Below are 17,700 nucleotides of genomic sequence, written 5' to 3'. Positions count from 1 at the left end.
ACCAAAGTCTTGTTTTTCCCATCTGTTTCCATAGTAACCATCCAGCATTGTGGAGACCAGAGTATGGGTCCTATATGCTTGAAGGAACCCCTGCCAAACCGTATGGTGGACACATGGCACATTTTAATATGGTGGAAGCTAATATGAAATTAAGGTAAGTGATTTTCAACTTTTGTTTTATTGATTTTAGCGATCAAAATCATGTGTGATTTTTAGTGAGGCTAAAGAACTGACAAAAGTGTGTTAATACTTGTGATTTTGAGTAATTGGGATTTAAAAAATAACGTATTTAGAATTATTTTGTGACAATCAGATTATTCTTTCCTTTTTTTATATACCATACGTAAGATGTGTCTAGTAAAAGCAGACACAAAAGACTCCTATAAGCTTTATGGTTCTGTACTAAATTGAAATACTTTTGCATTATAACCTTTGTTATTCATGTGATTTACCTAGGCGATGAACTGTGTATTTCATGAAAAACCCAGATGTACCCTAATACTTTGGTATGGAAGACAACAGCGCCCTCACCGGTCATCTTCAGATTTCTTCTGTTTAATGCATAATGCATAATTCTCCATTGCTAGTAAATGTGAAATTTGCACAATATAGTGGACTATACAGTAACAAAAAAATATTTTTTGTGTGTTTTTTTGTACAGGCGAAATGAAATTGTTAATCTTATAGCTCAAAATGATTCTCCTCTCAGCATTACCAGCTTTCCAAGGTAGGTAACCAAAGACACAGCAGTGAGCACTGAAGAGAAATACTCTTTTTTTGAAATATTTCACTTGTGATTTGAAATCATTGTGCCATTTTGCCCAACTAATATCAGATGTATCGAAAGCTTAGATTTCTTTCTTGTCAAATAGACTTCTTTGCATGTTTGTATTAAAATGGATGAAAATGAAAATCAGGAAAAATAGAAGATACTTTTGTTTTTCTAAAAAATAGAAATTTTTCAATAAAAATTAGAACATTTTGTTGAAAACTCAGGAATATTATATATGTTTCATTTCTAAAATGACGGAGTTTGCAATTTTTATTGTTTTAGACTTGGTTGTCCAAATTTTACCCTGCCTGCCTGCCCACCCACCCTGACAGACGATGGGGCGTCCAGGTCACTTTATTTTCCTGACAAGGCCATCAATGGAGAACACCCCAGATTCAAGTAAGTCAAACTCCACCTTAATTTATATTTTCAGTTGTAGTTGTACATTACTGTTTTAGTTGTAGTATATTTTACAGAGCACTTGAGTTGAAGTGTAATCTATGGCATACTTGAGTGATAGCAAGTTTTGTCCTACTCTTGTTTTTGATGTTATAGCGCCCTCTGTTGTTCACTTGTGTTGATATTACCAACACAATTGTGTTTGATATTTCAGCAGACCCTATAAAGCACTTGATATATAAGGTTCTTTATTCTTGAGTTTACAATTACATGTATAGTACTTCCCATCTTGCTGCTTCTTGCTTGTGTTATAGCGCCCTCTATCATGTAGGGAACGTATAGGTTTCCTCTATTGTTTTTCGTGTGTAGCCTAGAATTGATTGGTTTGCCATACTAGTATTATTGGAAACATAATGTATTAGAATTGAAATTTAGATGTGAAAAACAATTGAATGTCTGGCAGAGCTGCAGGAAAAGTTTGTCTCCAACAAATGTATGGCCCTGGATGTTTTTACACGTAGAGTAGGGTGACTGGATGTTCATAGTGTTGTGGCATTGTTTACACTTTGTTTTGTAGTGTTCACATTTAGGCAGAGGTGCTATTTTTTCCTTAGACCATGTTAATTGTTTTGTTTATGTGAGTGTTTAGATTTTCTAGATATACATGTACAATAACCATCGTTAATGTTGTTTTCCTTTTCAGAACGCTCACAAAAAACATACGAACAAGGAGAGGGGAAAAAATAGCAATCAATATCCCAAGTAGGTGTATTTGGTTATTATTTCATGTCCAATTTTTAAAGAACTATAACTTTTGAAATGAGATAAATTGAACTAGAAATGTAGGTATACATTTACATGTAAACTAGGGAGTTAAGATTAGGTTAAGACATTGTGAAGAATATAGTTAGACTCCCTAGCATAAAGGTGATTTGCATTGTCTGGGATGAGTTGACAGTGTTCTATTTGTCCCAAGTAAACACAGATTGATGTCCAGCCATATATGTATTTGGCAAGTATCAGTGAGAAGGAATATTTTCAACAAACTTTCTTGCATCAGAACACACATTGTAAAAGTATGACAGTGGCAAGTCAACTATCACAGTATACTATAAGTCAGCAAACACAGACACAAATGGAAACTATTACGGCAACATATTGATACACTATAAATGTAATTACACTCACAGTAGGGTGGCATCTTTAATAGTGACTTTTTTTCTCAAGTGGCGGCACACCTCAGCCACATTCAGTGTTTACACCATCTTGATTTAATACTAGGGATCATTATATCCACATTATCAAGACACCACTCTCACCCACACATGTAATCTACCACCTATACACCAACAACAGTTCTAGTTTCATTTGTCTATCTTAGTTTACCAATAGCTTGCTTACTGTAGTAAAAATCACTCACATTATAGATGCATGTTTCTTTGTGTTCAGTGCCATCATTATTTGTTGTCTTGTTTAGTTTATAAAGACAAAAAGACACCCTCGCCATTCCTTGAAAACTTTGATGTTGACGTTGAAGGCCAGGGAGCCAGGGCATCTAAACCTGATCATATCTACATGGACGCTATGGGTTTTGGTATGGGTAACTCTTGTCTACAAGTTACATTTCAAGCCTGTAATATCAAAGAAGCTAGACATCTGTATGACCAGCTAGCACCACTGTGTCCTATAGTTGTAAGTAGAATTTAATACTAGTCTATAAAAGTTGATCCAGAATGAAAGAATGATCCTGTGTAATCATTATATCACCACTGATACAATAACACTTAGTGCAAGAACCAGGGATTGACCCCTTGACCTTTGAGGCCAATTATTTAAATCACTCTTGCATTAGTACAATTGTGTTTAATCAATGGAGCCATAAGACCTTGAAATACAAAAAATTGTGTGGTTCCGATTACGCTCAATTTTAGAATAGGTGGGGTAGGTAGATATTTTATTTTATTTTTTTTTTTTTTTTTCTGTGTGAGTGTCTAGTTCAGGTTTTCCATTGTTTTCCAAATGGTCTCTGTGTTGTTTATTTCTTCCTATCACATGTACAGCCATTACAGATTGTAAGAACAGTTTTCTATTGTCTTTTTAAGTTGAATTTGAATTTGAATTTGAATTTGAATTTGAATTAATGGGTAAGAACAAGCTATGTTTGATAAACCCCATGTCTATTACTCAGGTAACTGTCCAAGTTCGATTTAGTGGCAAGTTGATGTAACTTTCCACATCCACTGTTTCTCGTGAGACTTCACAATTTTTGCGATTTCATTATATTTTCTCGAATACGTAAAAAGTAAGTTTAGAGTGAGCAGTAAAAAAACTAGGTGGGTCAGGTAACCGGAACCAAACAATTATTTTTTTTAGGCCTTATGAGGATTAAATAGAATTACTAGTATTCTTTTGTTCAGGACCAATATTTTCAAAATTTCTGCCATGTATGTTTTTTCTCTCTCACCTATTCCCATCTTTATTAGTTGTTAACAAAAAACAAAAAACAAAAAACTTCCATTTTGAAATCACCCAAAATTCATGATGTTAAAAGTTCTATAATAGCTACAAACAGAGTTACACAGTAAAAATTCAATAATCTTATTTAGTATGTATTCTTGTGGTAATTTCCCAGCTTGCATTGAGTGCTGCATCACCACTATATAAAGGTTATGTAGCAGACGTCGACTGTAGGTGGAACATTATCGCTGCATCAGTTGACTGCAGAACTCGAGAAGAAAGAGGCCTAGAGGTGAGAATCTTGTAAATATTATATTCTGTATAGTATCAATATTTTGACAGAGAACTCAGCATACTTACAAAAAGAAATTTCAAATAAAATGGAGCGTCCATCTTTGTCCTGGATTTCTTGTGTAAAAGGTAGTCTTTGTTATCCAGAATCCTCAGACTTCCACCACTGCCAGAGGGTCAAAGGAATGCTATGCATCTAAGTGATTTTTACAAGATGGCTGCTCTGAGGTGTCGACCCACAACATGATCTCTGTAGTGAAATGACACGATGGCAACTCCTGCTCAACATATTTTAGTAAATCTTCTAACAAAGACATTTTCCAACAATTTTAGAGTATAATTTCCATGAAATATGTACAGAGTTGATAAAAATGAAACTTAGGAATCATTTTCATCCAATGAAACACAGTCCAAGTCCAGTGACAGTCACCATCTTAGATTAACATCGCTGATGCTATGCATTTCCCTAGACTCTCTGGGGCCAACAGAAGGCAGAGGAGTCTGGGTAATTGCGACTAGTGTGAGGGAGGTTGCACTGAAAAGTTAAGAATTGTTTCCATTAGTTTACATAGCCATAAAATATCAAAATCTGTTATTTTTTGTCTTTATGAATCCATGCACCTTAGAAACAAGTTTGTAATAGACATCTTTTATTCAAGATTCTTTTGTGGGTTTTTTTTTCAGCCATTGAAGAATGATAAGTTTGTAATTCCTAAGTCAAGATATGATTCAATAGATAGTTACATATCTGAGGCAGGAGAGAGATATAACGATATTGACTTAGTGCTAGATGAACAGATATGTCAGGATCTGATCAACTCAGGTAAGTAACATGGTAGAAGAGATTACCTGAAAAGCGACTTAGTCTGGACTGAGGAATATATGACTTTTGTCTGGGAGAGGCGTGACTTAGTGTTGATTTTAATAGATGTATGTGACTTTATCTAATAAAGATTAGTGACTTAGTGTTGACTTAGATATATGTGACTTTATCTTAAATGAAGATTAGTGACTTAGTGTTGACTTGGATATATATGACTTTGTCCTGGATTGAAGTAAGCTTGAGAGTAGACAGAGATTTACATGACTTATATTTCCTTATAATCGTAGAAGATTATCAAAACATTATCAATACATTCTCAGTACATTCTCAATACATTATCAGTATGTTAGCTGTACATTATCAATACATTATCAATACATTATCAATGATGGATTATCAACATAAATTGAAGGTTATTTGTCTTGTTTATTGACAGGGATAGATAAATTGCTGGCCAGGCATATTGCACATTTATTTATCAGAGATCCAGTCTCCTTGTTTAGTGAGAAGATAAACCTGGATGATGAAAATGATACAGATCATTTTGAGGTAGGTTGTCATGGCAGGTTGTCATGGTATCATTCCCCGAAATAGATGACATGTTATTTCTCTTTTTAAAAACTGATAGGAATATGAAAATCTGAATGTGTCTTGTCATCAAATCAAATCAAATCAAATCAAATCATATCATATTATCATAATTATATCATATCATATATCATATACCGTATCATATATCATATCATATATCATATACCGTATCATATATCATATATCATATCATATACCATATACTGTGTCATATATCATATATCATATCATATATCATATACCGTATCATATATCATATCATATCATATATCGTGTCATATGTCATCATATGGTATCTTATCATATATCATATATCGTATCATATGTCATATCATATCGTATCTTATCATATCATATCATATCATATCAAATATCCTTATTGGCCATGTCATTACAAATATGTATTGAAACTCATCTGTTGGTTATGCTGGAGATTTGAATTACAAACTTATACAAACTTGTAAACAGATACTGCACACACATTAAAAGGAATTTCATTTACTGATTTCATAAAATCATTGTCTGGTGTCATGCTTTGAAATACATGAAATTGCCAAAAAAAGAAGAGTGTTTGTTAAAGATTCTGTGTGCTGGTGGTACTCAAAACCTGTAACTGAAGGGTTTAGACACAAATTTGTATTTCTCAGTTTATAACCATTCATGTAATCTAGAACTCTACTTCCAAGGTATATCACTTCTGAAATTTCACCTTGGCTTAGCCTTGTAATTTTAAAGTTATATTTTATTGGCCAACAGAAATATTGAAAGTATTGTGTAATCTTGAATTGAAGAAAGAATGCACCATTTTAGAAGCAAACTGTTTGTGCTTACAGAAGTCTGAAATGTGGTTAGATGGTGACATTCTCCTAAGTATAATAACAACAATAATAATAATAATGTTGGGTTCTTATATAGCACTTTCCCACGCCGTGCTCAAAGCACTTTACAATTATTACCCCTGGCTGAGGATCAGAACAGCACAACAGCCCTTTTTTAGTCTTCCTAAACTCCCCGGGAGCATACAATAAGACTGTGTACACATAGTCAAACAAAATCAATATAACTTTTTTGGGTGTATATTTACTCGTTATTTTATGATGTCTATCTTACAGAATATCCAATCAACCAATTGGCAGACTATGAGATTCAAACCACCACCTGCCAACTCCACTATAGGATGGAGAGTAGAGTTCAGACCTGCTGAAGTAAGTATCTGATTGGTCAGTTGGTAATTACATGACAGGTCAAAGGTTATTAGTCAAATGTATAGTTTATGGATTCAAAACATCTCTTTTACTACAGTAGAATCTTTTACAGTCATCGTATAAGTTGTGCTTCTCTTATTTTGTAAACTTGTTGTAATTAAAAGACTCTGAGAATGCTACTTATGTTGTGACTGTAGTCTTCCTAAGCTGTGTTCTCATTGGTCATTTTCTCCCTCACCAGGTGTAATTAACATAATTTGAGAATACAACCAATCCTGTGCTTGCAGTTTGTCTAATCTATATTCTCATTGGTCATTTTGTCCTTTAAAAGTTTACCAGGTGCAATTAACAAATTTAGAGAAAGCTGGCTATGTTGTTTTTGTTGTTTCATGTTCATATATGTAGTCTTTCTAATCTATTTGTTCACATTGGTTGTTTTGTCTCTCACCAGGTGCAATTAACTGATTTTGAGAATGCAGCCTATGTCGTATTTGTGGTCCTACTTACAAGGGTTATTTTGTCATACGATTTGAACTTTCTCATGCCCATCTCAAAGGTAGGTGAAATTATTCTCAAATCACACTCATGAAAGTAGTGCAAAGGAGCTGTGTCTGTAGCTTGTTTAGAAATTGTTACACTTTATTTTGAGTTACTTCACAGTGTGACATAAACAAGTAACATATTGTATATTAAAAATTGTATATTAGTTCTGCACAACATGTGGTATAGGCTTTGATGATAAGACATGATCTTTCACTGAAATTAAAATAGACCTGTTGCCGGTTCAAAGATACATGAAACATTTCCCCATTTGATGTCTTGTATTCTGTGTGTGCTTTGGGGTTTGCACTTGCTATACAGAGAAAGGTGTGTCATCTGACCATACCCATGGATAACCAATAACATCTTTCTATGTCATTGATAGCATTTAGTCTTTGTTCTATAAAATCACTCACAGTTAAAGAGGTCAACTTGTCTTTCATGATGAAAATGTTATTTCAAATTTAATAAAAGACAACACAAGCCTTAAGGTAACAACATAAGCAACTTTGTCTCATGCAATGCATTGTGGAACTGGAAAACTGACCGTTATTCTCAAGTGCAGTACAAAACATTCAGAACAAAACATAACTCTCAAGTCAGAAACCATGCCTTTTCCTATGACTGCTTATCTTATTGAACATTTATTAGAAGGACCACTTAGCCTAACAAAGTTTTGAACATAAAATGTATGTAGGCGATCGACATGACACTTATCAAAGTTTCATTAAAATCATAACACAGGTCTTTTCCTCCTCAAAAATGTTTTAACACCTCTGTCATTTATTCAGGTGGACTATAATATGCAAGAAGCTCAGAAGAGAGATGCAGTTGGCCAGTGTGAGTTCTACTTTAGAAAAGACCTGCATCCCCGTAAGTAACTTTGTTTCTGTAATTTGAAAGACATGACCTTTGACCTAAATGAATAACTGTAAATCTAGTGTTGTTGGCTGCAAATTATAGTGTGTGCAAATGTGAGTTGTCCCATTAGATGTTAGGACCATTCCCACTTATGTTTTTTTTTAAAATTCAAATCACTGTAGGAGCATTTTGATAAAAAGTTTTTATTGAGTGTGATTATCTATCTCTGTCATAAATATTCACTTATTCCTCGGATAATTCCAGAATGGAGTCTCTTACATCTATCCATTCAACAATCAAAGCTAATAGACAGTTTCAAATCTGCCCTCTCCAGCATTGATATCACCGATCTCATAGATCGTATTCACCTGAACACGGGTGAGATCTACAATGTAAAGGATGCCGCCAGCGTTATGCCTGTGTGATGATAATCCTTTTTGAACAGTGTATTAGATTGGATTGGTTTGGATGTTTACACAGTATAGAACTGGAAGTAGAAGTAAATCATAGTTCAGTCCATTTAGGGTACTCAGTGACCAAGTGGGAAAAACCACTGGTTGTCTGATTGAAAAATGATACTCCCTTGTTACAATTCATGCACTTTTAAACATGTTGACATATTTAGAACCAAGCTTATTTAGAACCAAGCTTTTGCTCAAGAATTAAACTTGTCATTACACTACCTACAGGTAATATTGACCATCTATTAAAGTGGCCATATGGATGAGAATTTGGTATTTATTTTGGATTTTTATTTGATAAAACAGCTTCACTATGTTTTTCTACTTGAAAAAATAATGTGAAAGAACATATACCAAGTCCATGTTCATAACTAAATACATTGCAAAAAGATGCCAAACGTGTAAAAAGTTTGTTATTGTACGTACAATAACAAACATTTTACACATTGTTTAATGTTTTGCCATTTATTGAGATGTGATAATGGACTTGGTACATGTTATTTCACATTATTTTTTCAAGTAGAAAAACATAGTGAAGCTATTTTATCAAATAAAAATCCAAAATAAATACAAAATTCTCATCCATATGGCCACTTTAACACGGACAGATGCAATATCAACCAAGAGAGGATTGAAAACTCAATGCTAACTTTAAACTGATTGTGTGTTATAACCTTTGTAGGTCATTTGATCTACCAAGCTGATGAACATTTTTGGTCAGATGCCATGTCTTTTATAAGTAACTGTTCAATTTTTGGTGAATATATCTGTGGCTACTTGATAAAAAAAACGTCTCAGTTGCAGCTAGTGTAGCTTTATTGATGATTGTAATTTGATTTGATTTGATTTGATTGTAATTTGGTCCCACAGGTGGTAAACAGTGCAATACTGGGAATATTGATGATGAGTGTGCGTTAATGAGCATAGATACCATCATTAATGGTGGAGAAGTTGATGGCAAACCATTTCCAGGATTGGTACCCCTCATCAAGGAATATTTACAGACAATGGAAGTAGATGTGGATACATGTTGTAGTATTTCACAATATTTGGAACTCATTGAAAAGAGAGCCGCAGGTAAATATAGATAACACTGTAATTCATGTTTAGTAGCCTATCGCACCCACATATAAACGTTTTTATCAACAATGTGGTCGAATTCAGTGTATAGCGCCCTCAGTGGTGAAAGTATATGCATTAAGATGGGGGACACGTTTGGGCAGAGGAAGGATGTGTTTCGACTTTGGAGTGGGTGGGGGGGGGGGTATTTACAGAAGACAGTGATGGGATGTGGGGCTAGGAAGAGAAAATTTAGAAAGGAGCAATAGCAAATTACCTACCCCACCTTTTTTTTAGGCAGCATGTGAATAATACACACACACCCAGTGTGAAAACCAATAGAAATCATGTGTATATCTGAATAAACACCACTCCAATGACTCCTTTCAGACAAAACAAATATAAAAAAAGCACTCCGCATTTCAGACCAGATGTCAAAAAAGCAAGTCCCTTTGGGTGGCTCACCTGAATAGTTAATCAGTGGGAGTAAAGATTGCTGTTGCCATGGCAAGAGGGTTTTAAATCCACATTGTTGCAAATTAGTTGGCGTTTTTTAATGGCAATCAATCATCTTTGTCCATTTAGGTAAACTATTAACAGTTGCCAAGTGGATGCGAGAGTTTGTCAGTAACCACCCAGACTACAAACAAGACTCGGTCGTATCGGAACAAATCAACTACGATCTTCTACTAACCTGCGACAAAATTACCAAAGGTGAGCTTGCAGCACCTGAACTACTCTTTCAACCAGTTGCGAAATCTCGAGAAGATCTTCCTCCAATCATCAAGAAAATAGATGACAAGTACAATGAGGAAGTGGAGAAAAAGAAAGCCAAGCAAGGTGCCACGAAAAGTGAATAAAGAGTCGTTAGTTTTATCCGTAGTACTTAGCGTTGGAGAGATTCTCTTTTGTAGCTTTTACTTGCAACCCAACAGTGTGTGCCATCAATTAAAAGACAAATTTTTTTCGTCCTAGGCCAAAATGATGAAAACATGATCTTGTTGTTATTTTACAACATAATAAGGGTTAGAGGAAACACCAAATGTTGGTGCTTCATAAGAAGTTGGTGTATACCGTTATCAAAAGCGCACATTGCATCTTTTTTACAGACACAAAGTGATCAGATATTATTATTTTTTTGCAACATTACAGTAAATTTTCTGTTTGGCATAATCAAAACAAGGCTGTATCTATAGATCAAATAAAAAAAAGACAGAGGAAAGCTTTTCCTTTGCTTTTCAATGGACCATCTGCTATATTCAATAATATTGAAAGTTTTTTGGTGAAAAACAAAATGTAGCTCAGAGTCAAGTCATAATGGAATTTCGACTGTCATCTCCCCTCTCGCCTAGCATTGCCCTAATGGCTGTATTAAAATCTAAAATTAGACACAGCAACATTCATGATATGCTAATCATGTTTACATTGTACTGCTCTGCCAGTCTCCTCATTGGTTCTTATTACGTGCTCTCACAGCAGACAAATTTAGAATCCCTGATAGGAATTTGCAATGAATTTCTGGCTGAAGTTTCTAAAGTAAATACCATCAGGGCAATGCTAGTTGTGATGGGTAACGAGAGTCAAAATCCACACATTACTTGACTTGAAGGATGGTATTCAAATCATGCCTATATATGGATTTTTGTAGAAATTTGCATAAATACAAATATGTAGCAATATCCATATATGGAATTGTGTTTGATAGAAATGCCCATATATGGAATTATGATGTGATTATAATTATGGAAGTGGGTAGAATAATAAACATCCATGTATGGAAAAAGAAAATAATGCCTTTAAAATCTTTTGTGTAAATTTTTACACAATTTTTACAAGGAAGAGAAGAACAGGGTATATTAAGGACAAGCTAAGTTTTGTGAATTCACTTTATGATTCATTTCACAGTTGTAAATTTTATTTCATTGACTTTTTGATGGGGGATTTATTAAAAAATATGATATTGTACTTGAATCTTTTTAATGTTACCATGGTGACAGCTAAGTAATTTTGTATTTACAACTCACAGTAATAAAATGACTGTGATATTAAAGAGTGTCAAAAGTAATGAAAAAAAAGTTGTATGTCTCACACTTACAGGGCAAGCAGGGTTACCTTAGCATTTTTTTTATGGATGATGACATTTTTTGCACATCATCAGAATAACTTCAGCAGCAAGAGAAACAATTATAGACATGCCGCACACAGTTTGGATGTAGACACAAATAAGTAAAGACTAAAAAATACATTGTTTGGTTCTGATTACCCGACCCCACCTAGTTTTCACTGCCGACCCTAAAACGTGTTTTTTTTTACGTATTTCGCAAAAATTGTGAAGTCTAACAAGAAATAGTGGATGCAGAAACTGACATAAACTTAAAAAGACAATATAAAACTGTTCTTCCAATCTGTAATGGCTGTACATGTGATAGGAAGAAATCAATAACACAGAGACCATATGGAAAACAACAGAAAACATAACTACCTGAACTAGACACTCACAAATAAATTTTAAAAAACTGTACCTACCCACCTAGGCTATAATTGAACGCAATCGGAACAACACAAATTTTCTATAGACTTAATCATGTTGGTTATCATAAGAAAGTAAACAATTGAAGTCATTAAAATCATCAAGTCAATGTGTAATGTTAATATCAGTAGGAAAGTAAACAATAAGGAACTTGCAATCCAGACTAAGCATGCTCAGATGCAAAGGACTATGGGATTACCTGTGGTTATCGCAATACGTAATCTTGGGCTACCGATAAAATAAACGTCACACAATGGTCAGGGTAAATATGAATTTATTCTTTGTGGTTAAAAACAATGTAATATTATTGTTTACAATACTAATTGATCAGTATTTATTATCACATTTCCCAGCATGCAGCATTCAACATGGCGGGTTTGCAAGTTCCCTATTGAAGTCATTAAAATCATCAAGTCCATGCATTCTCAACACTTCAGTAGCATGAGTCATGTCTCCTTGTTTGTTCTACACTAAAATAGCAATGCTTATCACTTTTCAGTGTGATTGGGTAAAGGATCCTATTGTGTGTGTGTGTGTGTGTGTGTGCTGCGTCTGTGTTATTGTTACTGTGAAGTTAAAATGTGTCTATCTTTGTGCAAAAAAGATCATATCCCATGAGTGAAATGTTAAAGGTAACCTTGTTTGTACTGTAAGGATTTTGAAGACCATGACAATTATGTAATTCTTGATAATTAAGTTAATCATCAGTAAAACTGTTCTTTGCCTAAAAACTACAAGAGTAAATATGTGCAAACAAATAAACACTTTATAAGTAACACAATCACTCACATCTAAAATATTGTATATATATGGAAACAAAATCGTCAAAAATGATTTGGAACTAAAAAAAAGCCCCAGTCAGTAGCTGTAACTTTATCAATGGTTTTTGACTTGAAATTACAGGAAACATTTACAGTCATAGCCTTGTTACATGACTCATATCTCTCTATTTCATCATTGATGGTGCTGTGTACACTGACTTGATGACCATATGTAAACAGTTATGAATCAGATACATACACAATTAAGTCTAATTGGAGTTGCCTTGATGTTTCATTTGTGGAATTTAACGTTTTTGACACAAACACAGACAAACTTCAACCCAAAAATAAACAAGTTCCAATATCGGATATTAGCATACCCCATGAGTTTTAGAATCACACAATAGATCAGGAGTAAACATACATGGAGCACTAACACTGTATACACTTGTCACTCTATTGGTAAGAACACATTTGTCAAAGTGATTAGGTACAGAACCTTGATGTGTATTGCCTCTGTTCTTGTGAGCTTTGGGCATGGGTATAGAACCCTGATGTGTGTGGTGTCTCTGTTCTTGTGAGCTTAGGGCATGGGTACAGAACCCTGATGTGTGTGGTGCCTCTGTTCTTGTGAACTTAGGGCATGGGTATAGAACCGTGGTGTGTGTGTGGTGCCTCTGTTCTTGTGAACTTAGGGCATGGGTATAGAACCGTGGTGTGTGTGTGGTGCCTCTGTTCTTGTGAGCTTAGGGCATGGGTACAGAACCCTGATGTGTGTGGTGCCTCTGTTGTTGTTAATTTAGGGCTTAAAATGTGTCTTTGTTTATGTAAAGAAAGAAACACCAAGGTTACCCCAATTTGATTGTACAGTTAGTATTTGTCTACAAATTGTACATTTTATGGAATACTGGTAGGGTTAGACACTAGATCATGAATAAGTCTAAACATGAACAATAGAATTCATTAAGACCGATTATTAAAAATTTTGAAACTTATTTTAATGACAACATTTGTATATCATTTGGTAAAAGAGTAAATTATCAAAATCTTTATCATGCTAAAAAATAAACAAAATTTCTCATCTTTCGAAAATTTCCCATCTCATTCTCGCAAGCCAGAGTGCGTATTTCTGCTGAAACAAAGAAATATGTATAATAAATATACTACAAATTTATTGATAAATAAGTATACACTAAATATGTACCGCTTAGTGGTGCATCTTGGACAGTGCCGTAAACTGTGGTTTATGATGATTATACCCCTCTGCAGTCTAGACTATTTTGTCATTTTGAATTGAAAACTCTTTATTCCAAAATGTTGCATGATAACAAGTAAAAGTTTCTTTCATTGAATTCAGAAGATGATTATTTGATGTCAACTTTTCAGTGAATTTGTAAGTTCTTTCAAGGTGTATAGTATATACTTTTCATACATGAAAACCTTTCATCCTTGCACTAGCTACAACACAATATAATAAAAACAAAAACAAAACATAAACATAGACGTAGAGGGTGCTATTACAAGATGACCTTTCAAAATAACTGCAAGGTTGGGTAACTGTAATCAGTACCATGAGACAAACACATTGGCCAACTTTAGTACAGTGTTGATATAACTTATAATAAGATAATCTCTTGAGTTAAGCTCTCAACAGTTTCTTGACCCTGTGAGTAACAAAATTGTTTGTGTATAAAATATGTTGTAAGTTGTCCACAGTTGTCCTCCATAGTGCATGTATTTTAACTAACTCTTCAACAATGTAAATTGATCTGTGACAGGTATATAAATTATGATTCACTCAGAGAGTTTTGAAATATCATAATCCATATCTAAGTTTGTTGAACTCTGGTTCATTTCTAGTCTGTGTGACTATGTGCCTTTTACTACAGGTGATTGGATGAGAGCAGATTTGTATTTTGGTTTGCAATTTACAAACGGCCACCAGCTGTTTACCATTCACATTGTGTCAAGTCAGCTCCACTTGGAATTGCAAATCATCCTTGAAGGATGGTATTCAAATCATGCCTATATATAGATTTCTGTATGAATTTGCATAAATACAATATGTAGCAATATCCATATATGGAAATGTGATTTATATAATGTCCATATATGGAGATATATCATGATGTCCTTATATTGGTAAAATAACATCCATGTATGGAACAAATACTAACCTCAAAGTATGAATGCATAATCACATCCATATATGTTTTGATGTCTATATATCCATATATGGTAATAGTTGGTAATGTCCATATATGGAGTGCTGCTTGCTTTCAGTCAGTAGGTCATTTGCACTTTCACTGTCAAATTAACTTTTTCTATCAAAATTTATCTGCAGTACAAATTTTAAAGGTCTGTAGCACCAAACAACTTTTTTTTTTACATGAATGAATATGTTAGGGAATTATGGTTGAAGGTTCTTTTAAAATCACAAAATTGTAAAGTTGAAAGTTTGCAGTTTTATGCTTTTTTTGTTTAATTCTTGCACCGGTATATTGCCAATTAGTGTAATTATCACAATTTCTGCAGTGCTATTTGTATTTTTGTACTTGACCATAAATATTAGTAGTGGTCCCACAAGTGTCTTTAATATCTGACAGTTGGCTGTTTTTGCCAGGAAAGTGGACTATGCTATTTTTTAGACACCTATACCATGCTGTACTTATATTTGCTACTTCTCTTTGTCCATTTTATGAGAAAATAACACTGATTAAATAATATTTCTCCTGAACATTTCATTTTGTGTTGTGTAATCATTGGATATGGAAAACAAGTCAAATATATTTCTTAAAAACTTTAGGGGATGAAATAGACCACAGTGTAATTAAAGAGACACAGGCAGCTTGTTCACTGTGCCGTTATCGTATTCATATTATATTGGGATCAATTTTGGTACTTTTTATCGTTTTAACAAATATGGTATCTTTAACAACATTGGAGGTACAGCAGAAAGTAAAAGTCTTATATGTTGGGTCTAGAGGTATACTATAGCATTTCAAACCTTTGTATAAAGTACAACATTCGATAGATTTTATATAAAGTACTTGTGTATGTCATCAGCATTTCTTGATGGACATTCACCCTGTTTGCTTGTACATAGACATCCTATCTCAGACACCCCTCTCTCCTTCTTAACGTAGAATGGTTCTGTGTTTACATATGCAAATTCACGGCTATGAAAGGATGGTTGCACGAAGCCTCTCAAAATGTTCTAGTCAAGAGTGGTTAGTAATCACACATATATTAAAGTGGTCATATGAATGAGCATTGTGTCTTTATTTTGGATTTTTAATTTATGAAACAATTTTATCATGGCTTCCTACTTGAAAAATCAGTGTAAAACAACATATTCCAAGTTTTTTTTTTGTAACTCAATAACTTGAAATAGCTTAATAAATGTGTAAAATGTTTGTTATTGTACCTGCAATAACTATCTTTGTACACTATTTTTTTTAGCTTTTTGTAATGTATTGAGTTACAAACACAGACTTAGTTAATGTTGTTTTATATTGATTTTTCAAGTAGGAAGCCATGATAAAATTGGTATATAAATTAAAAATCCAAAATAAATACACAATCTTCATCCACCGGCCACTTTAAACTCCTGAGAAGTTAAAATAAAAACTATGCCAACAGGATTTACAGGATATGTGTGCATTGTTATGGTTGATATATATATATATACCACAGAATTTGAAGTGTGCATTCTTTAGACGTGGTTTAATTAATGAAAATAATTAATTATGCTACTTATCCATTACAACTAAAAACTACGCTAACTAGCTTTTTAGGACATGTCTACTATGCTTTGTTATGGTTAACATATGTACCAAATCTACTGTGCTTTGTTATGGTTAACCTATGTACTAAATTATGTTGAATTTGAAGTTTACATTCTTAATTAGTTCTGGTGATTAGTATATGAAAGATGTGTAGCAAGTTTCATTAGAATCAATGCATTAGTTTTTTTAGATATCTTGTCCACAGACAGACAGACACCCCCCACACACACACACACAGAGACAGACAAAAGCATGGCATAACCTACCCTTATGGAAGGTAAAAAATGAATATGAAATATCACTGATACTCCCGTCTTAATCTTCCAAACATATGAACCAATCATCATTCAGATACAACATATGACATGTTTATTAAGTAGTCTTTAATTTATTCATACAACACATTGAAGGAGATGAATCAGAGACGTATAGATGAAATTAATATCATAATGAAATGCTAATTACTAACAAGTTGGTAACTTTTCCCCTGTCAATGAAATGGTCATATGTCATACACGTGTGATTTGCCTACTATTATGAAACATTATTATGTGATAGTTAGAATTTGCTGAAAGGCCATCACAATTAACTTTTCTCCTTTATCTACTTGTTAAACAATTGATGAGAACATCGTGTACGTTAATTAGGTGATGATACTTGATACAACTGCGTTAGAGTTTAACGACCTCAAGATAATTTAAAAGAGTGAAGACAATCATTATATATCTGTTTTTGTACTACAGTATAGAATATTTCTTTTGTCAAATATTAAATATGGTCTTCTTTGTGAGATAGTAACCTGTAGATGAAAATGGTCTGGTAGCACTCTTTAGCTGAATTGTTGATAAAAGTAAATAAACTTTCTGAGGTATACAGCCTACTTCCTCTGATGCCAGGGAATGACGTAAAAGTGGGATTAAGATATAACCCCGGTAGTGGCAGTCCCAGACGTAGTGGGTAGGTATACTTGTTATAACGTTAGACATTTCACCGAAAAGGGGTGTTTTTCGCCGGCCATCTAGGTCCGTGAAATCGTAAAAAAAGGGGTACTTGTTTGCTATGGTAAACAGTAGTATTCAAACATTTGGGAAAACAGCGTACGCGTGCAGTGTATGGATTAGGTGTCTTTGAATGTAAAACCTCCCGGATTTCGGAAATAAGG

The 17,700-nt window shown here is 33.8% G+C and overlaps 1 protein-coding gene across 1 annotated transcript in view; it reads left to right on the top strand.

Moving 5' to 3' along the window:
• LOC144444157 (glutamate--cysteine ligase catalytic subunit-like) overlaps window positions 1-15,438 on the top strand; it is a 36,209-nt gene extending 20,771 nt beyond the window's left edge. The window contains exons 3-15 of the mRNA XM_078133569.1: window positions 35-154; window positions 662-727; window positions 1,055-1,171; window positions 1,875-1,933; window positions 2,649-2,863; window positions 3,804-3,920; window positions 4,604-4,742; window positions 5,179-5,291; window positions 6,446-6,538; window positions 6,990-7,094; window positions 7,870-7,951; window positions 9,271-9,477; window positions 10,045-15,438. Coding sequence (XP_077989695.1) covers window positions 35-154; window positions 662-727; window positions 1,055-1,171; window positions 1,875-1,933; window positions 2,649-2,863; window positions 3,804-3,920; window positions 4,604-4,742; window positions 5,179-5,291; window positions 6,446-6,538; window positions 6,990-7,094; window positions 7,870-7,951; window positions 9,271-9,477; window positions 10,045-10,319 — 1,708 coding nt within the window. The 3' untranslated portion in view covers window positions 10,320-15,438. The remainder of the gene's footprint in view (window positions 1-34; window positions 155-661; window positions 728-1,054; window positions 1,172-1,874; window positions 1,934-2,648; window positions 2,864-3,803; window positions 3,921-4,603; window positions 4,743-5,178; window positions 5,292-6,445; window positions 6,539-6,989; window positions 7,095-7,869; window positions 7,952-9,270; window positions 9,478-10,044) is intronic.
• The last annotated feature ends 2,262 nt before the right edge of the window (window positions 15,439-17,700 follow it).

The sequence above is a fragment of the Glandiceps talaboti genome, chromosome 13 (assembly GCF_964340395.1).
Source record: "Glandiceps talaboti chromosome 13, keGlaTala1.1, whole genome shotgun sequence".
Lineage (NCBI taxonomy): Eukaryota > Metazoa > Hemichordata > Enteropneusta > Spengelidae > Glandiceps > Glandiceps talaboti.
Note: the sequence above shows the minus strand (reverse complement) of the source record. Positions and strands in the feature narration are given on the sequence as shown.